The sequence below is a fragment of the Sebastes umbrosus genome, chromosome 18 (assembly GCF_015220745.1).
Source record: "Sebastes umbrosus isolate fSebUmb1 chromosome 18, fSebUmb1.pri, whole genome shotgun sequence".
Taxonomy (NCBI): domain Eukaryota; kingdom Metazoa; phylum Chordata; class Actinopteri; order Perciformes; family Sebastidae; genus Sebastes; species Sebastes umbrosus.
Window position 1 is genome coordinate 20869983 of NC_051286.1, and position 26541 is coordinate 20896523.

At 42.3% G+C, this 26541-nt stretch overlaps 1 protein-coding gene across 4 annotated transcripts in view; it reads right to left on the bottom strand.

Annotated features, from left to right (window-relative positions):
- The window catches only part of ccdc85cb (coiled-coil domain containing 85C, b), a 54720-nt gene that overhangs the window by 2502 nt on the left and 25677 nt on the right, over nt 1-26541 (bottom strand). The window contains exons 3-6 of one of the 4 annotated variants that reach the window (XM_037750764.1): nt 13797-13876; nt 12455-12496; nt 5935-6039; nt 512-604 (exon numbers count right to left, since the gene is read on the bottom strand). In XM_037750764.1, coding sequence (XP_037606692.1) covers nt 512-604; nt 5935-6039; nt 12455-12496; nt 13797-13876 — 320 coding nt within the window. The remainder of the gene's footprint in view (nt 1-511; nt 605-5934; nt 6040-12454; nt 12497-13796; nt 13877-26541) is intronic. The other 3 variants (XM_037750766.1, XM_037750768.1, XM_037750767.1) reach the window with 3 other exon arrangements.

Here is a 26541-nt window from a genome sequence, read left to right on the forward strand (position 1 = left end):
TCATTTTGGAAAAACGCTAACAATAACAGGCTGAATGAATGAAGTCAAACAAAATGACAATAGGCAGCAACAAGTGGGACTGAAAGGAACGGTGTGTAACATTTCGGGGTAATCTATTTGCAGAAATGCCCAGAACGGACAAATAAATTTGCTTCACAGCCCGGCGCTCTTCCTGGGGGTTTGGTGAAACTGCGGTAACGTGTGACCGTGGTACCGTCAGCCACCGTCTGACTTGTGTTGCTCCTAGTAGTGTTATTACGGTAAGGATGGCCTCTGAGCGAGGAGAACGGCGTTACCACGGTTTTGCACTCGGCGGCTCACGTTACCGCAGTCTTGGAAAGGGAGGAGTGAACGGAGGTGTAGATGCCGCCAAATCCTACACACTGTACCTTGAAGTCAACATGGAACAGTACAAATCTAAGATTTCAACTAGTGTGATGGTGATCAGAACAACAAACAGTTTTCTCACCCATTTACCCTAAAAATCTAATTGACCAAGTGAATGTAGTACCTTCATGGCGTGCACCACGGCCTCAGGCTTCTGGACGCAGGACAGGTAGCCTGTGGCTGGAGAGGACTCGCTGGTTGGGAGACGGCCGGTACCCTGGGGGGAGAAAAATGAAGGTTTTTATGTTATGTCTTCGTCAGTAGTCAGTGCACATAGCTAGAGCATGAGCAAGGAGATGAGAGAGAGAGAGAGAAGGGGGTTAAGAGGCAGGTCTAAACCCACAACATCTGGTGGACATGTCAAACTCCTCTCTGCTGTCACACAGGGTTTAAACCATGGAGTCAAATGAGCACCACCTCACTGAGCTCCTCTAAACCGCTCTCTCCTTCTCAGTGGCTGTTTGCTTCTGATTTAACACGAGAGATTTCTTGTAGTGCAGCGCTGAAAATGCCATCCCTTTCATCCCGACTCAAATCACCTCTCCCTCTCCCCCTTGTGTTTTTCTTTTCTCCCTTTCTGCATTCGACTCCCAGCCAGGTCTGCTACCTGCACATTGTGATTTTAACCCGGTGTGATGGGAGCAGCCAGCCAGGAAGAGGACCAGGGGGTTGCTTGACTCATCCTACCCCCCGGTTAGTTCCAGACAGTGGCTCTCTGTTAGAGGGACACAGAGATCCCTGGGACACACAATGGCGCCATTCACTGTAACCTGGCATCGGGGCCCTGCATTAGACACAGCTCCGTGGCTCTGTTAGCCCGGGTTCAATTCTCCGCTCGCTGCTGATGCGTTTGTCAGCTCCCTCCGCACCCGCTGGCCCCGTTTAGGTGCCAGAATGAGCCCACACAACCTAATAGCACAGAGATAAAATAATAATCCCACCGAGGCCAAGAGGGATGTTTTGTGGAAACTGCCCAACAGTCTATCCATATCACGTCAACCACATGAAAAATAGATTTTTTCGCAGGTTGGACAACTGTATTGAATGTACATTGATGATTTTATGACATTTATGTATTTCCTCAGATGGTGAAAGGTCATCAATAGGCCTAAAATGTGCAAGAAAAAAGAAAGATAGCAGTGGTTTTGCTCTTTTGTTTTCACGTAAAAGTTGATGTTATCCACGCACAGTTATAAGATAAGATAAGATAAGATATACTTTTATTGTCCCCGTGGGGAAATTTTTCCTGGTATTACAAAAAAGTCAAACATGCATACATGATAGTATGGAGATGAGAGTCGCCTGCCATGAGGTATCTCATTCATGAGCTCTGATATCAGGAAATCATGAACAAAATGAAAAGGTTAATGTGAATTTGGTTGTTTCTTGTATCAAAAAGGTTGCTGTTCCACTGCACGCCCCGAAGTCTCGGAGTGTCCTTTGAATGCACCAACAGGAATATTTAAAACACTCCCTACATGCAACCTAGTTGTCATTTTGTTATGTATATTAATGATGATATGAGAGCTGAAGTTTCGAGAAATATAAACTGTAAATATTTTTTGACAAAACCTTTACTTCACCTCACAAAGGAAGCCAAAGTTCTACAATGTGAAGTGTCATTTGCCTAAACGATATACATTTACATTCTATGATCAACGAATCGGTTAAATAGACTACAGATTTGACCAGACATTCATTGCCATTTAATGCCACTAATTTCTTTAACCCATTAAAGCTAGAGTGGCATTATATGAAACTAGTAAACCTAAGGAATCCATTGGTAACAACCATGGCAATCTAGGTTGTTGCGAAGGAGGTTAAATAACGCTCCAAACTTAAGCTAAATTTTAGAGAGGAAAAACTGTCATGACCTTTGACCTCAAGATATGTGAATGAAAATGGGTTCTATGGGTACCCACGAGTCTCCCCTTTACAGACATGCCCACTTTATGATAATCACATGCAGTTTGGGGCAAGTCATAGTCAAGTCAGCACACTGACACACTGACAACTGTTGTTGCCTGTTGGGCTGCAGTTTGCCAAGTTCTGATTTGTTCTGTGTTGTTTATTGATTTACAATAATAAATTCATACATTTGCATACAGCAAGCATATTTATCCACTCCCATGTTGATAAGAGTATTAAATACTTGACAAATCTCCCTTTAAGGTACATTTTGAACAGATAATAAATGTGTGATTAATTTGGGATTAACTATGGACAATCGTGATTAATTGCAATTAAATATTTGAATCGATTGACAGCCCTTTTATGCAGCAATAACACAACTTTGACAAAGAAATAAAGTCAATGAAATGCTTAGTGTAATGGAGTCTGCAAGCTGATTTTTAGACTATGCTAAAATTAGTAGAAACAAGTGGCTGACTGGAAGGTGGAAGTTAAGCAAAAACATAGCTTGGAAAATAGCATGCATGACTTTTATTTTGTAGGATAAAACATAAAAAAAACGCTGGCTAGTTCCTTTAGAAATATGGATAGGAGTGATGTGTAGGGTGTCGTATATTTACTGTATGACACACTCACATTGCTAAATGCATCACCAAGGTCCACATGGGTGAGAAAATGTTAAAAACAAACATATTTCCCACTGTGTGAAGTGTGTTTCTTCTTGTTTAAAGGTCACTGCAACAAATAGCTTCATTTTCCATACAGCTCTTCTGCCGTGGACTTTGAAGTCAACTACAAGGAACAAATAATATGTAAATCACTGTCGCCTTCTTTTGATGCTCTCTACTGTGGGTTAAAGCTATTATTTGAAATGTGTATGTGTAAACACTTCCTGCCAGCATCTGGGCCAGTTTTTTTTTGTTTTGTTTATTTTGTGCCGGAGCCGCGCAGTAACGAAACAGATTTGGACAGCGCAGAGACACAGCCAGCTCCGGGCAATGTTTACTGTTCATATGGATGTACAGTCGGGGACGGCTCGCCTGCATAAACAGGCCTGATTTAGGCATTGCAGGATGAAGGGGGGGAACAAACGCTGTCAGAATCAATGGTTTGTAGTCGGAGCATACAGTATCAGAGCCGACTGTTGAGTGTTTGTGAGGATCGCGCAGGCTGGCCGCTGCTTTTCTTCTCTCTTGCTCGTTTTCTATCTGACAATCTCACGCACACTCGCTGACCTGAAACCGGGCCTGAACGAGACAAAGGCTAAATCTAAAGGATGAGCTGATAGATTAGGATGGGTACACACAACGGAGAGTCCAGTTCACTGAAGTTCGGCTGTTACAGTCTCCACATCTCTCATCTTCTCTTTCCTTCTCTCTCTCTCCATCTTCCAACGAGGGCTTTCTCTCTCTCACACGTGGATGAACTCGGGCCACATTAGAGAGCAGGCAATCGATCACGGAGTGCGTCTCCGTGTAGTTGTCACGACAACAAAGCCATCATGAGAAGAGGACTTTAATCGCAAGAATAAGTAACAAGTTCTGTGCTGCATGCAACCAATATGCCAGTATCCTATTGTGAGCTTGCTGAAATCTGTGCTGGTAGCCTGACGCTAAGAAATCCCACATTTAGCCCCCCCCCTAAAACCTCTATTTGTCGTTTTCACAATTTGGTTTTTGTACGGATTAAACAAAAAAGATATAACATGTTAATTAGTTTAGATTCGGCGGTGCGAGTAGATGGATTTTGTTACCTTTGGACAAAGCCAGGCTAGCTGTTTCCCCGTTTCCAGTCTTTATCATAGACTGTATATAAGACGTGGACGTAGTCAACGTGATGTCACCCATTGGTTTGTGGATGCCTTTTTGAAGCCTCGAGTCTGGAATTTTGCCAGTCGCCATCTTAGTTTTTGGCCTTCGCCATCTTGGGTTTTGGCCGTCACCATATTGGTTTTTGGCCGCCGTCATCTTGGTTTATGGCCGTCACCATATTAGTTTTTGGCCGTTGCCATCTTGTTTTTTTGACTTCGAGATCTTGGTTGTTGGTCGTTGCCATATTGGTTTTTGACTGTCACCATCTTGGTTTTTGGCCGTGAAAGGGTTAAAGTTCTAAGACGAAAACATGGACAACTCCCAGACCGGACAACGCCGTGGTAGCGACCTGTCAATCATAAGGTAGCCAAGCCCTGAAACACCCACTGCTTTATGGTCTATTTGACTCTAAATGGGACCATAATTTACTAAATGAACATCATGCTGTATTGAAGAAGACTTGAAACTAGCGATTGAGACCATAAACTCATGTTTACAATGTTCAGTGAGAAGTAGGCTCATTTTCCCATAGACTTCTACACAATCAGACTTCTTTTTGCAACCAGAGGAGTCGCCCCCTGCCTAACCCTAACCCTATTAGACAGAATGCAAGTTTAAGGCACTTCCACTTTTGCTTCACTTTTCAGACCCCAAAGTTGCCCACTGGTCTTTCTGCTAAGCTAAGCTAACCGGCTGCTGGCTGTAGCTTCACATATACCGTACAAACATGTGTGTGTAGTATCAATCTTCTCATCTAAAAGTGTGGAACTATTCCTTTAACCTTACTCGTCATGTCACTTTGTAAATGTAAATATGACTTCATGACGTCGTGTCAGCGGGGAGCCAAAATTCACACCTCAAGTCGACATCACGGCCTTGTTTGCTGTGAACATCAACTGTGAAATTAAATGCGGGGAGACAACCATCAAGATAATTTGCAGTTTAAATCCATCCTCCTGCGGGGAGAGACCTTGCGTTGGGGTCAAGGTTTTATGGACATTATTGAGCGGCACGAACCTTCCGTGAGGAGGCGGGTTTGATCTGCGAGCTTAAAAAGGTGCGAGCCGGCTCTGAACGCACTCAGCCGGCGACCTCACACTGGGCCTGTGATTAAAACACAATATTGATTTTTACACAGGGAAGATTTAGTCCTCTGGTTAGTGGTGTAGCCCGGCTCTGACCTTCCTTAAGCAGTCAGAAAACAATTACCCAGCCTCTCCTCCCCAGACACTGGCTGGGTCAGGGGGTGGCGGTGGATTGTAGAGGATTATTACTTTCATAGAGGGATTCAGTTCAAACAGGCCCTGGAGAGGAGGAAGGGAGCTGAAGGGACAGGATATGGGAGGAAGAGAAGGGATGGCTGACTCCTCTTTATTTTCCATTCTTGTCTCGCTGTCTTAGGTTCTCTTCTTCCTCTCCTCTGTCTCATCCCACTCATGCCCTACCTCCTTTCACTCGCTTTTTCTTCCTGCGTGTCTGTGCGTTTCACTTCCCGTCATGTGGAAGAGTTAGTGAGGTTGCATGTGGAGGTATAATTGGAAAGTTAGAAGTAAAGTGAATTAGAGCTGACAAGACTTGATTCCACTGTGGAGGCACCGGTGCAGTCTTCCCTACAATTAAGTGTGCGTGCAATTAAACCCCCATCTCTATACGTAACCACGTTTGTATAAGCAATGTCACAGTGTTGATCTTTGACTGTGACTGTTTAGGTGGTTAGGTATGAGTGGGTACCCCTCTATTTGTGTCAATGTGAGTGTTTGCATGTGTGTACCCTTCTTGTGTGGGTCCCTCTGTGTGTGTGTGTGCTAGCCTCCTGGGTACTGACCTTGTGCATGGCGTCCTGGCGTTGGGGCAGCGAGGACAGCTGGGACTCTGAGTGGTAGAGGGTCATTCCCTTCCTCAGGGCACGGAGGTCACCTGGGTTACACTGCTGAGCAATAAACAAACACAAACACACAACAAAAAAAACAGAGATATAAGACTTCAGTGCCGTGTCAATTGAAAATATGTTGGGTGTTGCTTTACTACATGCCAATTAATCCAAATGATTAATCCAAAATAAGATAATACACATGATCTTTCCTGTCATATGATTTTTAAGCTCAGTAATCATTTGAGTTTTTTTTGTTTTTTTAACATTTTTTCATCATTACTATGACACAAAATCAATGTAATTGCATCTGTTACTGTTAACACAGTTACATCCCACAGAGACATTACTGTATATTACGACTACGTCAAAATGGACAGCTGTAAAATAACCTAAATTGTGTTAGAGCCCAACCGATACTGGATTTTTGAGGCAGATAATGATGATGTAAATACTAGATAATTGCAAAAATCTACTAACAGTACATATTGGCCAATATACTTTTTTTTTTTTTTTTACTGTAATAAATAAACATTTGAGTAGAGCCCGACTGATACTGTATTTTTAAGGTCAATATTAGGATTGATATTTGAAAGTTTAATCAATCCAAAAACAATAAACTCGCCATGATCAATTTCTTCAACACATAACCCAAACAAACACTATCAATAAGGAACCCTTTAAATATGGTTATTTAATAATTCTGATCAAGATATGTATATTGAACAGGACATCTCACAGTCAAGAAGTAACCTCGTCAGGGCTCTCCTGTAGACAAACACTGTGTCATGGAGACGCTATTTTTAAACTACTTTCTGTCTTGTCACTCATTGACTAACATGTCTGCAGATATTGGTATTATCAACAAAGTTCATATTAGTCCAAACTACAGTTATAAATATGTACAAAAACACTCCCAATCTTTGCATTTGCACTTTTTCTCAGTAAACATGTATACATCTGCGCTAAATATAGGCACTGGTTACTTGTTATAAGTGGATCAGGTAGGGCTGCATGATGTGAAAAATCTATACTTTGCAGAAATTGCGTCATTAACAACATGCACAAATAGGTTGCTCTATGCTAAAAAGTAAGCAAATGACAAAAGAAAGATGTCACACTGATCCGAGCTCATGGTTTGTCTTTGTTGATGAGATTCTCGGGCTGAGAGATGTCAACCTGTGGACTGAAGAGTGTGTGGATTGTACTTTATTCAGTCTGTCCCTCCCAGGTAGCCAACGCTAACTAGCCAGCTGTCTGTCAACACAAACAGTGCTGATTAGTGGGCTCAAAGTGATCATTAAAGTGGACGCCCTGTACTTACTTAAAGCATCTGGTTCTGACAGATCATGCATAGCCGCATGGTTTGGCATTTATTCTTTAAAATATGCGTAATGATGACACGCTTGTAAGTGTTGCAGGTCTGTTATTATTCTTGGTCAACTGTTTTGCACACGTAGGCTTTAAAGAGAACATAGATGTGCCATGTTTTAGTCACTTTGCATGTGCTAAGAAAATCCTCCGTCTGCAGTTTCTTAACCCAGAAATGTGTTTATAATTTAGCCTATAATGTGCACTTTATACAATTATCTGTTCAAGGAAACAACAGTGTTGCTGCTCACTTGTGAATGTTGAAGAAGTTTAAGTTCCCAGGATAAATTCTGAGAGGCAATTTATGTAACATCGGTATTTATCCGATGTAACAGAATCATGAATCGAATCGATACAAATCGAGTCTGGACTTTGTGAATCAAAATCAAATCGAATCAGGAGCCAACATCCAGCTCTATAACAACACACCGATACCAATATATCTTTGATAATGTGCTATGGATGATGCGGTGGACCCCGACCCTAAAGGGATTTATTTTACAACAATGACCCATTAGCTCCCCGCTTATTACACGGCTACTTAAAAAAGAAAAATCAATAATTCGACACAAAAATGTCCTCCAGAGTCCGACATCAGGACTGCGCCCACAGCAATGGTCTGTTATACATAGCAACGGTCTGCTATAAAGAAATAGCAGACCGTAGAATGCTGTGACTGACCAATCAGAATCGAGTAATCAACAAAGCCGTGTAATAACGTCAGATAATATGTATGTTAATATATTGGTCAGGCTCTATTGTGTACATTAAGATCCTCAGCAATGGTTCATTGAGGACCCCGAGGTTCTTCCCCCTCCTACACTGGCACCTGCACTCTCATCGTCACTCTGACGCCGCTCCTCTGAGCACTTCGTTTGCAAAGCTGATCTTTATTTGTTGGGGCTTGCTACATAAATGGCACTTCAGTGCGCTCACGTTGTGCCGTCATCGAGGGCCATTACACAGGCACACAGTACCTAAGATTTGTCCTCATTAGCAGCCAAAAGACCACTGGTTCCTGGAGGCAGTAACCAGCCCGGCTCCTCTCTGTAGGCAGGAACACGGCAACACCGCTGTTCCTTATGACATTTCTCATGTCACGCACTAGTGTTCCCTCTGCGCCAGGCGCGGCGTGTAAACACACGTGATGCCCGGGAGTGCTTGTGCAATAAATAGCCCAAATGAGCAGTGGGTGTGCGTCTATGAATGCGTGGACATTGTGCTGTATTGTCTGTATAATCTCTCAGTCACATACACAGTTTGCACACACATAAAGCTACAATCAGCATTCCCCTTGTCTCCTCTGTCCTTTGATATCCCCTCTCCTCTCCTCTCCTCATCTCTTCTAGCTTAGTATCCTGCTAGTGTTCCTCTAACCTTTCACAATCCTTCCCTTGGCACTTCTTGATCTATCCTTTGGGTTTCCATATTCATGCCCTCAATTCTGTACCTTTGCTAACATCTCTTTGTCATTTCTCCAGGCTTTGTGTCTACCAGCAAGCTATGCCCCTAAATGTCACATCTGGAGGAGTGACATATAAACACACAATCCATAAATGAAAACATCTGTCAATTGAATAAGAAGATTGAGTAAGATCAGAAGTAGTCGTCTGACAGGGTCTACACAGCATCTGAAGAATATTCCAGTAATGCAAAGCCTAGATTTACAGACACACCAACATGTCTTCAACTTTACGTCCCTTCCTGAGTTGACCTTGACCGCTGAGACCAACAACGCCATTTGTTTGCACTGACAGCCGGGGACAGTTGGCCCTCTGCAGTCCTCTTGGCTAGCCCCTCCGTCTATCCATCCATCACAATGTTCTTGGCGCTGACAGGAAGAAGCTGTGGACGCCACGCATCGTTTCCTGTTTGAGTTATGAGGGGCAGGGGTGATGCCGCCTTGACAAAAGGGTAGGGAGGATGGCAGCGTGTTCCTTGAGTGCCATAATTTAGTGGAATATAAAATAGGGGTGGGGAAAAAAATCGATACGGCAAAGTATCGCGATATTTTGTGTGGCAATATTGTATCGATACATGAACGTCAAGTATCGACCTTTTATTTTATAAACACATCAAACTCTTCCGACAGCCACTGGCAGGCCCGGACGCTATATTCTGTCATTCAGAGGTTGTAGCAGGCTACAGTCTTAGAGCTAGAGTGACGCTACTATCATATGAAACTAGAAAACCGAAGGAATTAGTACCAACCAATCATGTCATGTTAGCTTGTCGGGAAGAACACTAAATATGGCTCCAAATTTACACTGAATTTTGGTGAGGAAAAACTGGCATGGCTATTTTTCAAAGGGGTCCCTTGACCTCTGACCTCAAGATATGTGAATAAAAACTCTGAGATGAACAGAGTGAACACTGTATCTTATTAGATAAAACAGTTGTTGACAAACTGCAACATTTGCAGTTGAAAAGAGGTAATAAATCGCACTATATCTTATTGTAATACTCAGCATATCGTAAAATGTTTAAAATCGCATTAATATTGTATCGTGGGGCCTCTGGTGATCCCCAACCCTAATATAGAACATAATCAGATTAACCTGAGTAGCTTGTGCTAGACACTGGGTAGAGTCTGACCTTACATTTTTCGTCATCTTACTTAAAATACTAGGACTAGCCAGCTCTACGCTGCAATACAACAACAATGCAGTTTCTTTATTTACATGGGTCCTAAAATTGGTGTGGTAAGAATGCTAACTGTTTGCCTGGGACTGCAGGTTTAGCTTCATCTAGATTGTGGCTAGAAGGTAACACGCAAATTGCGAAACTCTCGTGAGATGGTTAAGGTTAGGCATTGACCTCGAATGGTTAAGGTTAGGCATTGACCTCGAATGGTTAAGGTTAGGCACTGACCTCCAATGGTTAAGGTTAGGCATTGACCTCGAATGGTTAAGGTAAGGATAGGTCGCCGGGCATTGAGTCTTGCAAGAGTTTTTGCATGTTTTTGCAATTTGCTGGTTACCTTCTAGACATGACCAGAAATGAGAAACCTGCTTTTGTTTACCTCTGTTTGAAATAAAGGACCTATTTCTTTAAAAAAAATTACAAAAAATTGCAAGATTGTAAACTGTATTATGCAACCTGCGAGAAGGGAAAACTTGACGTCGTAGCGTTGAGTAACTAAACCGTGTTCAAATCCATCTTCTTTTCACCTCTTTCATCACTCAAATCCACTTGACCCGACTGCGGTCCGCCCTCACAAAATGAGCTCAATTAGCCCGCAGTTAACGGATGGAGCGTCATCTCAATCTGCCGTATGAATCATTCAGTTCTCGGAGTCACACCGGGCACTTACATGTTAATGATAAAGTGGAAGTGAGCATGTAGGCAAAAGCCACAGAGTGCCTCACCCTTCAGTGAGCTAACAGAGATAAGTAACGGTTGAAAGACATGGGAGATCAGAGGAGGAGAAAAGAGCAAATCATGTACTTGCAATGCGCCGGAGCATGTTTCGAGTACGAACGTGGGCGTGCACGTGTGCACACACCTGTTTTTTTTTCTCACTGTTTTTTACACCTGTGCCGTGCAGGCCCTGGTTCATTTTCACCGTGGGACCTTGTTGTTAACTCCCTCCCTTCTCTCTTTAGTACAGTTCGGCCAAGCTGGTTTGAAGGGTCAACATTCCAGCGATAAGAGGCTATTGTTTCCTTCAGGCTCAGCACAAGTTCCACTGGGACTGTTTCATAACACAGGAAGTTAGGCAATATGTCCATTGAGGCAACTAATCCATTGTAACAATTCCACCTGCTCGTTATCAGACACATTAGTAAATATGAGCCGTATTCTCCAGATATGCTCTATTGTTTCCATTATTTACTGGAGCTCATTACCAATCTTTACAATTCAATAGAAAGCAAAGTTTATTAATAACACAACCATCAAGGTAGTATTTTTGTTAACTCCAGACATTCCTTCATTCTTCAGTTGCACTCAGTGTCAGACATGCATTATGGATACCTGGATCTACCTGTGTTGCGCCCCCGTATCCTAAATTATTCAGCCCACCAGACGTCCCAGACAAGCCAGGACAAGCGTGTGTCATTAGTGCACCGAAGCACAATGTAGCATTCATTCACCTGGGGGTACCTTGTACCAAACACAGACTGCGCTGTGCGACACACAGCTCCCAAGGACAGGAAAACGTCTTTCTCGCCAAGATAGACCACATACAAGCAGGGCCACCTGTGCTCGTTTGTTAGCATAGCATGCTAGCAGTGCATAGCAGTGACTGGACACAGAAGCAACACCTCTACAACGTAATGCAATCCTATTCATTTGGGCTTATGTAACACAGACATTGTGTCACAAGGGTGATTCGGTTCTATCGTAACGTTTAAGGCCGCACTTTGTTGTATTGGACTTTATTTTGACGGACAAAATATCACGTACAACGCCAAGTACGCCTGTATGGCCTTCAACATATATTTGACATTTTGGAAAATACGCTCATTCACTTGACAAGAGTTAGACGAGAAGATCGATACCACACATGTCTGTACGATAAATATGAAGCTAGCAGCCGCTTAGCTTACTAGCTTAGCATAAAGACTGTAATCTTCTCTGTTTTTACACTTTGGTTTTTGTACAAATTAAACAAACAAGATATCAAGTGTCAATTGGTGAGCTTTAGAGATACTTTTGTTGCCTTATGACAGAGCCAGGCTAGCTGTTTCCCACGGTTTCCAGTCTTCATGCTAAGCTAAGCTAACCAGCTGCTGGCTGTAGCTACATACTCAGCGTACAGACGTGAGAGCGGTATCAATCTTTTCATCTAGCTCTCGGCAAGAAAGCGAATAAGCGCGATCACCCAAAATGCCGAACTATTCCTTTAAACGTTACCATAGAGTTGATTCAGCACCTGTGTTAAGAGTGTCAACATAAACTCAACATTATATCAATGTTCCTGCAGCTGAGTGCATTATATTGTACAGGTGTTGCTTTTAATGTGTCCACCCTCTGCATTAAGCAACAAGCTCAAAGCTGTGAAAAGTCCCAGCACCACCACCAAACGGATAAAAGAGTGAAAAGGCAGAAGAGGCTCAACCAGCAGAGGAGCCAACAAACAAGGGACATTTCAGAAAGTTACCTTTTTCGTCGGTATTTGTGATAAACTATACCGGTTATAAGCCTATAGGGAGAGAAAAACATGATAGCGTATATGTTCATTATTTAATTACTGTATATCAGGAGCCATTATTAACAGCAACTATATTCTTCCTGGGCTCCACATAAGAAGAAGATACAGTAAGAAAGAAAAAACCTTTTAAGCTTTTATAGATTATTCTGATTACTGGCAATGGCAGTTCATTTTCATGCTCTACTAGTCACAACTGTATTCGATTAAAGTTTAATTCTAATAGATTCTATATTAAGTTCTATTATTAAAAAAACATACTCATCCCAACCTCAAATCCAAAGAAAAGAAAAAGAAAAAAAAAACCCACACATCATGACTTCAAATGTGAACAAGGACTATTAGTCGACTTTACGAAGCAGGGTCAAATTATATACGTCTTGACTGCTGTGAGACAATGTGTAACACCTAATTGTAGCACTTAAGGGCTAATTATGAGGATCATTTAGGTTTCGTATCAGTGATTCCAGCCTACACTCTCTGCCTACATATGAATCTGCTGGGAGATAATTGGGGTAAAAGAAATCACTTTTTTTTTTTTTTAAGAATAAAGGCTTTGAGTTAAACTGTGAAATTCCAACTCGACTGTCTGCAGCCTGACTTGCATTCAAATGAACCGAATCACATCATGAAACAGAAAAACGATATATGAAAGAGATGCATGGATGTATCTCATGCTGTTAAGTTTTTACCGTTAATTAATGAGCCGTGTTCCACAATTTGATCCCCTAAACGTGACCAATTAATATGTTTCGGTTATAAAATTTCACCAACGTCTGTGGTTGTGTAACACACACCTCTGCTGAATGACATGTGAACCCCTTGTGAACCAGGCCAAACATCCACCCTCCTCACACTCCCACCTCCACCCGCTCAGCCCTCCATCCTCCGAATTTGGGAGAAGTCAGAGCAAGGTCAACTTTGGGAGAAATTCTTTACTCTGTCACTGTCACTTAATGCCTCTATCCCCTCCTTTTTCCTCCTCTCATCTCTCCTCCGCTCCCACAGTTCGCCTCGGGGGCTAACATCACTGCTCGCGAGTGAAGCTTACTGACTCCCCATGAATTAAACATGGATAAACATATTCTCCAACTAACGGGCAGGCTGTTGTGAGGGGGTGGCTTCACAAGAGGCATCAAGCAAACCACTGGATCTCATCGCAGCTGTCTGGCACATGTTTTGTGGGTGAAGTTGCACAAGAGGTGTTTAGTGAGGGTATAAGTTCAAATAGTACTGGACTGGGCTGCAGCAGAAGCATTTACACGTATACAGCATCTGTATGTGTGTATCTCACCTGTGTGAGAAGCTTATTGTTATCGTCCTCCAGGATCCGCACTTTAGTCTCCAGCTGCCTGATGTAGTTGGAGGGGGAATCTAGAGCACAGACGGAGAAGAAAAGAGGGGAGGAGAAGTGATTAGCATTTCAAAGACCTCAAAAGGAAAACAGGCAGACACGACCAGTGGAGCAAAAGGACCACATAGAGCTCAGAAGGCTGCTGCGCACTTCTTTTTGAGAGACACAGAAACTCATTCTCCAAATGCAGGGTGTTCACATCAGGGTTAAAGTCTAAAATTGAAATATGTGAAATATCTTGTCTCGTTATTGAAGAGGGATCTTCTCATTTGAAACTCCCTCGACTAAAATAATTAGTTTGCAAGCCAAAAACAATACGCAGAGGTCTGATTTTGCTGCTTGTTATGAATTAGCATACTCGACTGCGTGTTTACACGTCTAGTCTAGGTATCAGCAGGTACATGAGAGGCCCTGATAATAATTTGAGTAGTGATGCAAATAAATTTTGAAATGTACCTTATCAACATGGGAGTGGGCAAATATGCTGCTTTATGTAAATGTATGTATATATTTATTATTCTTAATAAATTAACACCATAAAACAGTGACAGATATTGTCCAGAAACCCTCATAGGTACTGCATTTAGCATAAAAAAAAATGCTCAAATCATAACATGGCAAACTGCAGCCCAACAGACAACAACAGCTGTCAGTGTGCTGACTTGACTATGATTTGCCCCAAACTGCATGTGATTATCATAAAGTGGGCATGTCTGTAAAGGGAAGACTCGTTGGTACCCATAGAACCCATTTTCATTCACATATCTTGAGGTCAGAGGTCAAGGGACCCCTTTGAAAATGGCCATGACAGTTTTTCCTCGCCAAAATTTAGCGCAGGTTTGGAGCGTTATTTATGTATGACATGGTTGGTACCAATGGATTCCTTAGGTTTTTATATTTTCATGTGATACCGGTATCTCCACTCTAGCTTAAAAACTGAGTCCGGTACAACCTAAAAATCGCAAATTTGCGTTAACACTAACTTTGACAGCCTTAGTATTACACCAATGCTAAATAAAGGTAACAAGTATCAGACAAATAATTCTAGTAGGGCTGCAACTAACAGTTGCATTCATTATAAATCAATCCGTCTATTATCTTTACAACTAATCCATTATTTTAGCCTAAAAACATCAGAAAATAGTGACAAATCACTATTTCCCAGAACTAGTGTTACATCTTCATGTTGCATGTTTTGACCAACCAACAGTCAAAAACCCAAAGATGTTAAATTTACAATCAAACAAAACAGAGAAAAGCTGCTCATTCTCATAAATTCCCTAAATGTAAGCCTGTTAGCTTTAAGGAAAACTGTTAACTACTACTACTAGTATTATTCTGCAAATCCATCCACCATGTGTAGTACCTTGTACAAAGCCTTCATGTGCTATAAAAACTAGTCGTAACTTGATGTCAAGAGTCAAGCACCGAGCGTTCCCACCCAGATTAGCACTGCTTGACCTAACTTTTGACCTCCTACTTGACTGGGGCCATTTCCCAGTTGGGCCCAACATTCTCCTGCACCACTCATTCATCACCAAAACACACATCAATGCCATATTTGAGATTTGTCGCAAAACTGTCTCTATACTGTACACACCTGACAAACAATGCAACCGTGGCCTAATTGCATTCGCAGAGATTCCCTCGGCTGTTATTTCTGCGTTAACATGAATCAACTCCGCTGGGTTCAAACCGGGGACAGGAGCTGTGTGAAACGCGGAGGTGCAGTTTGACTCAGTAGGTGGCACGGAGCCTGTTATCTAAAAAGGCATGTTTAATTTACAGTGGGATCAAAGCCGAGGTACGCACAGGAACCGCACTCCGGCAACTAGTCGGGAATACACCACTGCGCACACAGCTTTATTTTGTTTTGTTTTCTAAGTGGAAGTACAGAGAGACAGAGAGTGGAGAGGTATAACAAAGCCGGTGGGGAGGTTGCTGATGAATATGCTGGGTTGAGTTAAGATGCAGATGAGAAGCCACCGCTGTAGGGTACCGCACACACACACACTAAATCACAGCTTGTTGCATCAGTGAGGTAACTCTGACCTTAGTTTGTTTATAACTCACCATAACAAATCCAACCAGCCTGTGTTTTATTCATGTAAACTAGTTGGTCCCCACTTTGCAACCAGGGGGCGTTATTCTGCAGACATACTATATTAAAAACTCACTCAGAGGCAGCCTGGATTCTGTTGATTTGCAATGACACACAGTCAGAGATGATAGCTGTACATTTGTGTCACACATAGATGAACATAAAGTATGTTTCTATAGGCAGCAGGTGAGGGTCAGCTTTCTGCAGGACCCCGAAGTTTTCACAATCAGGGTAATAGATTAGGGGAACCAAATGTAGCTAGATTTCTTCCTGATAAATGCTAAACTGGCTTTCTAAATGAGGTATTAAAGACTTATACTATAGATGACAAAATAATGTGTTTCTTCCACAGCTGAACAGCAGATGTTTGTGAAATTCAGACAAGTACACTGTGTTCTCTCTCAGCACTAAGCCTGTCCTCTCACTTCAGCATCACTCCAAATGCTGCGTATCATTAATACAATTAAAACGTGCCAGCTTTAGTTCAATAATATAGTAGAGGATGATGAGAAATCTGATTACTGACCGGTTGCTTTTAACTGATATCTCCTCATAACTTCTTGTGTACATGTACACATGCTACAAAACATGGCGTGAACTAATGTGAAAGCAGTGTCACTAAAGAGGTCTCTTTTCAATTGATAGGGCTTTTACATATACATGTGCTGACTTGGCTCGACTCTGTTTGACTCAGCACGGATTTGCATCTCCATTACAACAGGGCTACCCTATTGAGGGTGTGTGGTGGTCAAAAGAGCGGCTGTAAAAAACGGTGGATAAACACAAAATGTCCTATATTCGTCACAATAAAAGTCCCCCCGTTATTTCTGCTGCTTGTTCTCTCCCTCTCTGCAGTATTAGTAGACTTGTTTTTATTGAATAATAGCTGCTGAGATAAACATTTAATTCTCTATAAATTCTTCACAATACAAGACCCCCTTTATTTAGTTATTTAAAGGCTTTTATTATGAAGCAGCAAAATCAGGAAATGTTGGGTTTTCATCAGCAGCAACCCCGACTCTATGCAGCTAAAAGCGAAAGCGTCACCGTAACCCCCTCGGAGGTGGGTGGGGCGCACTGTGGCCCGACTCCGGAGATAGTCCATCTTGGGCATGGCGCGGCATGACTTGGTGCGCTAAAACTGGTAATGGAAACGCAAATCAGCGTGGCAATGTTTGACTTGGCGCGGCAAACAGTGCTAATAGAAAAGCCCAATAGAGTGCTGCAGGAATGAGTCCTAAACCCGGATATGAGTTAGCATTTTAGCACTTCCGGTTCCCTCGTCTGAAAGTCAATGGGTTTTTTGAATGGGTTTTTAGTTAGATGGCTGAAATAAGGTCTGTGGTTAACACAAGCTTAATAGATTTTAACATTTAGTTTGTTCGACATAAAATACATCAATAAATACCGCACTTCTGAAGTTTAAAGCCTTTATGTGTCTTTAAAAAAGGCAGTTGCTAACAAGTGGCTAAATGAGACTACTAAACATCATCACGCCAAATCGTCCGCCTTTACAGCCTCGTTGTGTAAACTCGCGCTCATGCGCCCAGGGCGATGCTAACTTCCTGGTAGGCCTTCAAAAATACATCATCCCTGCAGTACTTTGTAAGTTACAGAAAAATTCATAAATGTATGATGGCAAAAAGTATGCAATTTGAAAAAAAAATCATTTCCAATTTGCTACCAATCCAACATCTTTTCACATGTACAAAAAGGATCCTTTTCCCAAGACCTGAGAGTAGGTGAATGATAGTAGCCTGAGCAGGGCCTGCAGGCCTATCTATACAGGAGGGCCGGTGCAGACAGTGCTGTCAGTTGGCTGGTTAGCTGACGGTTGGACAGTTAGAGGAAGAGGCTGCAGTGGCCAGAGCTGGTAATCCTCTCTTCCTGCCTTGTGACCCCTATAATCTGGATTCATCTGCTGGCCTGACCTGCGGCCAGATCTCAAGCCGATTAGGATGAAGGTTCCTCAGCCTCCAGTCACCACCAGCAAACAACAAAGAGAGAAGCCTCAGAGAGAGAAGGGGGGGGAGGACGGACAATGAATCTACATTGCTTTGTTTCTCAATGGCGTGCATATTTAGATTATTTACAGAGATTGAGATCTCGCCATCGGTAATCCAATAAACTCAAAAGTCATCCGAGTCTGTCAGGCTTATTTTTTATCTCCTTAGAGCGAATTAAACAAAAAACTAAGATAAGCAATCAAAGATAAATATTGATTATACAGCTCGGGCGATTTGCCTAGAGCGCCTAAAGTGAGGAATTCCACTGTCATGAGCAGTCTTCACATACCACAGCAACCATCTCTCCCTTCCTCTCCCCATCTATAAGCCTTTGATGTGTTATAGGGGGTTACGCTAAATCTCGCAGAGCGCATCACTTCAGCATCGCACATGACATGATTAAGAGGTCCTGCTTAAATATGTGCAGATCTGCCGTGGGAAAATTCGCATACACACACACACACACACACGCTGTACGCACGCACGGAGCCGCAGGGGTCTGCGGGGAGAATCCAGCCGTCACCCTCTCTTTAACACCCGACTCCAGAGAGTCATCCTGGTGGGAGAGGGGTCAGGCAATTAAACTGTTCCCTGGCTCCCCCTGCCACTCCTCCATCCTTTTATCCTCTCCATCCCTCCAGCTTCACATACGCTGCTCCTCCAAAAGGCTGGAGGAAAAATCTACAGATCATACAGGGATTGCATAGCCCAGCCAAAATAATTACCCAGCTCTGCATCTACTCTTTTGTACACAACAAGCACCTGGGAAGAGGCCGTTATTCCTTATGCATAATGTGAATGTGATCGTAAAGAGCTGATAAAGTGAATACAAGGCGCTGCTGCAAAGTCGGAAAGTAAAAGTGTCCAACTAAGCAGTAAAACAATGCAGAGAGATGAAGAGAGAGGCAAAGAGACAGGGGAACCTTGTCCTTACAAAGCACAACTAAGCTATTTATACCTCTGCACAAGTGTTGTTTACCCAATGAATTGAGCAGATGTATCTTTATGTGAGAGCATGTGTGTGTGCGCGTGTGTGTGTGTGTGTGTGTGTGTGTGTGTGCGCAGGACAAAAGGTGACGCATTGGCAGACAGTGGCGCGAGCCCGTCCCCCTCTCTGCGCGTCACTTTGGATCACGTCAGTGCCGCTGTGACCCACTTCCAGCAGCCACTCCCTCCTCAACTCTGCTCCACTCCCTAGTTTCCCTCTCTTTCTGTTTTATTACATCCCTCTGCTTTACTTTCTCTGGCCATTGTGTTTCTTTTCTGCTCTTAAAAAGTGTACAGCTGTTTCAGAGACATTGGCTTTTTTCTTATTACTTTTACTTGGTATGTTAAACAGAAGCTCCAACAAACTTGGTGCAATCCTCTAAAAGGTCACGACCCCCAACTAGTCCTTCTTTGTGTCCTACTGAGCTCCAAGCAGACCCCATCTGTCCATTCCAGCTCATTTTTACCTCTTCACCACACCACAGTTACTCAGCATTACACTGTTTGCATGTTTTCTGGATAGTTTTACAGCTGCTTCGAATGAAGCACAATTCCCCGACCACAATGCAAGTGAAAACAACTAAAACTTCGTAAGAGGGTGACGTGTTGTTGATGTGTAACAGGAGAAAACGCAACCACAGTAATGATCTGCATCATAACCATGAAAGATTATTATTGACCTTGGAAATAGTAGTTTGACACAATCCCAACTCAGGGTCCACTAGCTTTTGTTCTTAATATTTTTCTACCAATCCAGGCAGCTATTGGTGTCTATTCCTTTCCCTTTGATATGAATAGCAGGAGACTGTGAAACTTACTTAAAGGGGAACTACGCCCATTTTCAAAATTCATACATGTTACTCATACGCGTTATTCCAATGGTCTAAGACAGTCCCAAAACAATATTGGTAATCATGAACAACTCTCTCCCAAATCCAAAAACTAGAGTGCTGAAACTCAAACTTGTGATGTCATAGGGTATAAAGTCTGGAGACACTCTATAAACAACGAATGGGAGACAGATTTTTTGGATCCACAGAATGTCTGTTTTCTTTTTTTATACCCAAATGAGCTTTATTCTATTGTAGTGTTGTCAGTTGTTAAACAGAAAATGTCCCCATATACTCAGGGGGGTACTCTCAGTGTCATCTAGAACATCTCTACCTATTCATTGTCTATGAAGCAGCTCCACACTTTATACCCTATGACATCACAAGTTTGATTTAGCACGCTAAATGATTTGGGACAGAGTTGTTCATGTTTACTAGTATTTTTTGGACTGTCTTAGACCATAGGAAAAACATGTATGGATTTTGAAAATGGGCGTAGTTCCCCTTTAAGCTGTGCAATCCGAACAGTGAACATCAAGCCTGCATTCATTTCTATCACATTATTGTAGCTTTGTAACGCAGTTTACCTCCAGATTGATTTGAAATTTTTGAAATGAAATAATCCATAACAGCGACTCGATGTTCTCAACAAAGTGTTTGCCAATAGACTTAAAAGGAAAGTCTGGTGGTATTCTCTATTTTTCTTATTGTCAACAAATCCCATTAAAACACTAAAACAAACATATAATTGTGAAGACGAAGCCCGATGTATCTTCATCCTTTGTGCCGTAGACCTTGTTTTTCAAAAACTATTAAAAATGCATAAATAACCCACACTCCTCGGCTGTTTAACATGCTCCTTCATGACAATGAACATGGGCTCTGTAGTTTATTTTGAGTCGATCCCACATATACCGTCCTGCTGTTATTAACGCGCCCCAGTACATCCAATCTGCAGCTGAAGAAAGTCCCCAACAAATGCACTATTTACTTCTGTTTGAGTAACGTTTGCTGAAAACCTCAGTGCCCAGCTGTTTAAGGAAATTATTTCAATTTGTTTTCTTCTGTAGGAATGAATGGGCTTGGGACTGAGGGCTACAAACAGGCTGGGGAAGTCCATAAAACCAGTGTTTGCCTGGAATGCTATAAAAAAAAAACATTTCTTAAATACAGCGACATAGTTTTCAAAGTGTTCACTGTGTTTAGTATATGTGATTTGTTAGAAATGGGCTAAACCTGATTTAGCACAAGTATTAGGGATCGGGGAAAAAAATCAATACAACATAGCATCGTGATATTTTGCGTGGCAATATTGTATCGATACACGGATGTCAAGTATCAATCTTTTATTATATAAACTATTAACCTCTTAAGAATCTGACGGACCCCATTCTGTCTTGATCCTGGTATGATATATATATATAATATATATGAAACTACAAAACCCAAGGAATCCATTGGTACCAACCATGTCATATTAGCTTGTCGGGAAGAATGCTGAATAACGCTCCAAAGTTACGCTAAATTTTGACGAGGAAAAATTGGCATGTCCATTTTCAAAGGGGACCCTTGACCTCTGACCTCAAGATATGTGAATGAAAATATATCTTATCGCAACACTCAGCATATCACAAAAAAAACCCAGTTTAAAATCACAATAAGATCGTATTGTGACTTAAGTATCGTGATAATATCATATCATTGGACCTCTGGTGATTCCCACCCCTAAGCTAACAGGTATGGTCCTTTAAGTGCATGATTTTGGATAATATACTAAATGTTTTTTTCAATAGCAGTCTGTTCCTCCTTACATTTCTAGTTTGCCTTTCCATCTCTGGATTTGTTCTTTCTCTCTGTCACGCCCTGTCTCTATAAGTTTCAACTCCCAGTACGGGGCGCTGGGTGGAACTGAGTTTATTGGAGGTCAATGCAGGCCACTCTTTTAGGAGCAAACTGGGAAGTGCAGGCGGAAAAGCGTGGAGCCAGGCATGCTGGTAAAGGGGCGCTGCGAGAATTAGGATGGCTAGTGTTAAAATTAGACCACACGTGTACAAACGTACACTGGGCATTCAGCTGATACTGACGGGAATGTTATAATTAGAGCGAAACCGGGAGCCTCCGCGCTGTTGACTCCAAGGTCTTTGCTACATCAAAGTAGCTTTGGTAAAATTGTATGGTTAAAAAGGAGCAGGCTTCCCTTCTGTTTTCGAGTCAGATCCCATGGCCCATAGAAGCCTGCAGTGCATTGAAATCACTCTGCTTTTATTATTCCTGGCTCGGCTCTGGCTTTCATCTCCTATTCACAGCTGTATCGCAGTGTTTTAGCACAGAGACATGGATATTCTCTCAGCGATGTGTGTGTGTACGGGTGTGTGTGTGTGTGTGTGTGTGTGGAGAATGAATGAGTGCTCATGTGCAGCATTTGTAAGATAGGGAATTCATGTGGGTTGTATGGGTGTATAAGCTGACTGAGTGTGTGTGTGTGTGGGAGGGAGAGAGAGCGTACGAGAGGGTTTGTGCGAGAAAAAAGGGGGATTTTCAAACCCATCTGTGATGATTATACTGTATGTGTGTATGTGAAGGAGTATGTGTGCTCAAGGCAGGAGGTTGGGTCAATTACCTCAAGATGTTGAAGAAAGAGCAGAAACAGTCCAAACAGTCTCTCTCTCTCTCCTTTCTCTACACCCAACACCCAACTCAAACTACAGTGAATTCCATGAAATCTGACCTCACCGGCTACGGAAAGACTAATTTATCATACAAAAACATCTAAAAAGACCTCTTGAAAAATCTGATTTTGACTGAGGCCCCACTTTAAAAGCTGAAAAAAGGAGGGAAAGAAGGGGAAACAGAGAGGGGAAGGGGATGTGAAGAGAGAAAAAGAAACAAAGGAGAGAGGCACCACTGCCTCTAGTCAGAACACTAGAGAGCAAGGTTTGAGGGAAAGTAAGAGTTACATTAGGCCTGCAACTAAAACTTATATTCATTATTGATTCACCTGTTGATTATTTTTATGATTGTTTAGCATATAAAATGTTAGAATAGTGAAAAATGCCTATCACAACTACCCAGAGCCCAAGGTGATATATTCAATTTACATTCGAACAGCAAATGTTTGGCAATTCTGATTGATAAATGACTCAAAGGATTAATTGACTATCATAATTGAAACAATGGATCTTTAATTTCACATAAAAATAATTAAAAAAAGTCAGCCCCTCTCATTTTTAGCCAATGCCCATGCATTTTGTTGGCTGAAATGATAACCATTAGCAAAACTATGTTAAACAGTATTCACTTTTACAAGAGAAAAGGATGAGGACTAACCAGTGAGCTTGGGAAATGTAGGCCTAACGCCTTTCACCCAAGACGGCCTAACGCAGGGTTGCTGAAGTGTGAACTAGCTGCCAACAACTGACTTAACTTAATACAGTAGCATCCAGGACCAGCTACCAAACACTAAATATGTCAGTCCTGAACAGGGCATGTTGTAACGCAACCTGCAAACCCCACAAAATAGTTGCTAATAAGCCACTAAAAGTTAAACCTTTCCCAACTTTGTAGTTTGGCCGCAACTCTTGACAGGCCTGCCATGCCTTACGGTCGCTATAAGCTATAGCATATATAGATTGGGAAATTGCTGTTCAGGGTAGCGAGTTAGCAAATGGTCAATTGATTGTTTTAGCTCTATGTTCCATATTTTCTACTATCAGAGTTGGCTGCACATACCAACAAAGAAGAGCTGAGGAATGATGCATGCCTATCTGTACGTGTTGGTAGTATTGCAAGTCTGTATGAGTGCACTACCTACACACTTGCATCTGTTCCTGCAACTCTTCTTGTGTGTTTCTGTATGAACTGTAGGCGTGTGTGTGTTTGCATGCATGTGCTATGCCAGCGTGTGTGTTTCCCTTCTCTGTTTGGCTGCCCAGCACTCGGTCATAGCCAGGGCAAACCGACCAGAGGAACAGAGACGAACAAGTTAAGTGGGCACCCAAGCTGCATTAATGAGGGGGATGGCAGAACCTGGCAACCCAAGCACGTAAACCATGGGCCCCTGGAAGGGCTTCAAAGGCTCGACTGGCTCATCAGCTGGCGGGGAGCTAACCCCATCTGACAAGACATGGCACCCGCTCTAAGGGAGAGAGAGCGCCTCACCTCCCCACGCACTCTCTGCTCTGTGTGTGTGTGTGTGTGTGTGTGTGTGTGTGTGTGTGTGTGTGTGTGTGTGTGCGTGTGCGTGTGTGTGTGTGTGCGTGGGTGAGTGTGCTCCAGAGAAAGAAAGACATGTTTTTTGAATGCGAATGTTTCTATGTGTGTGTGTGTGTGTGTGTGTGTGTGTGTGTGTGTGTATGTGTTTCTCTGCGTGTGATAACAGCACAGTATTACTTCATGCTTGAAGAGAGACAGCCCCATGTTGAGTGACTAGTGTGAAAGTTAAAGTGCCAAATGGATTACACTTCAAAAGGACAACTTGTGTGCATCATCTACTCTTAAAACATTGACCAGGTGAAATCAGCTTTTTAATCATTTGCCGCTTGTCAACAGCACGGCCAAGCGGGGCTTACTAACAAGCGGGGACAGCTCGGTCGGGATTTAAACTCAGCACTGAATGCATTTTCCAACTGATGTGAAGTAACACAGCAACACGAGAAATCATCTGTGTCAAACACAAAACTGCTAGAAGAGATTTTGCCTTGAGGAGATTTTAGAGGCTTAAATATTTAGCAACACTTTAGTGCATCATGCCGGTATCATAGTTTTGTGAAGCCCCGCAGTGGAAGCGAGACTGCCGATTGGCTGAGAGGAGACCTTGGACCTTGACCACATACAGATAGTGAAACTACAAGCTGTGTGTTACTCTGTTAAAGAGTAATACTTTAGTTGTGACCAGTGTTTTCTGTGTACTATCCTCGCCTCTTTCTTTCTACTTCAAAGACAACTTCTAAAATTAGCATCTTAACAAAAAAAGTTCACTTTCAGGACTTGGATTAATCTTAGAGCTGAAGCAATTAGTTGATTAACAAATTACATTCAACCAACAGGGAATTCATTGTTGATTGACAGAAAATTAATTGGCAACAATTTTAACAATCAAATATTTTTTAATTTTTCAAGAGAAAATGGCAAAAAGTTAGCTAGTAAATTGAGGGTTTTGCACTATTAAGTCCTTTTCACACCAAGTCTGTATTTTTTGTCAAGGAGAAGGGAAATAGTCTCAAGCAGGCAAAAATCTGGCAACACTTGTAGTATAACAGGAACAACTTTATATATAATATTAATAAAGAAACATAAATCAATAATGCAATCGCTTGTTGCAGCCCTTATCTAAAGCCAAACTCAGACTGTTAAAATTGTACTTAAAGCAGGTAGAGTTACTGAGTTCCTCAAAAGGTTCTTGGTCCCCTGAGAGAGCTCCTGCAGTGGAAATGTCCTCTAAAGATGGCCCAGCTTCCCAACCAGACAGCAAAAGATCTTGGAAGGGGTGTTACACACACACATTATAGATCCTTCACCGGTTATACTCTCTTCTGTCAATCAGAAACATTCTCCATTTGTTCAGGAGAGTTCAGTGTAAACACATTACAGAATAAGTGCTCACTTGTTTGCTGCTCCCTGCCTCCGGGCTGAACCTCGTTTCCTCTCATATTTCCCGACATAATAAATCAACCTGACTATCTAGATAAAACACAGGGAAGCTGATGAAGAATCACTGTTGACTTGATATAATTAGCCACAATAACCACAGCATGCTACGTATGTAATTACACCCACTGCAGTCATTTGAAGTTGTTTAGAGGTCAGCTGGGGCTCTTTAATGCACCAAAGGTTGTTAATGTCTATTGAGTGGAAATTAAAGACCAGTGTATAAATCTCTCAAGTCATTGCTATTGATCGGTCTGTCAGCCTCCTTAGTGGGAGGGAAAGAGAGAGAAATGGTTTATTTATAAGTATTCCAGCAGCAGACAGTAACACAGACGTGTTGTCTCGTTGCTGTCACACATCCTGTCCGGCAAAGTGATGCGTCCCTCCCCCGTCTCCTCAGCTCATCGTCACCACCCTCGCAGGGTCAGCGGACGCCTTCGCGCGCCCGCAGGTGTGGGTGTGTGTGTGTGTGTGTGTGTGTGTGTGTGTGTGCGGCTGGCTGAAGACGCGTCTGCGTATGTGTGATGTTAGTGTGCGTCTGTGATGATAATAACACTCATTATGGGTTGAGTGTGACAATGGAAAACGTGTCAAAAACCTTGTCAAAAGTTAAACAAAAATACTAGGGCTGTCAAAGTTAACGCGATAATAACACATCAACCCAACTTGCGATTTTTAGGTTATAGTGGGCTCAGTTTTAAAGATACTGGTATCATATTGAACTAGAAAAAAACTAATGAATCCATTGGTACCAACCATGTCACACATAAATAACGCTCCAAACCTGCGCTAAATTTTGGCGAGGAAAAACTGTCATGGCCATTTTCAAAGGGGTCCCTTGACCTCTGACCTCAAGATATGTGTATGAAAATGGGTTCTATGGGTACCCACGAGTCTCCCCTTTACAGACACGCCCACTTTATGATAATCACATGCAGTTTGGGGCAAGTCATAGTCAAGTCAGCACACTGCCACACTGACAGCTGTTGTTGCCTGTTGGGCTGCAGTTTGCCATGTTATGATTTTAGCAGATTTTTTATGCTAAATGCAGTACCTGTGAGGGTTTCTGGACAATATTTGTCAATGTTTTGTGTTGGTAATTTCCAATAATAAAT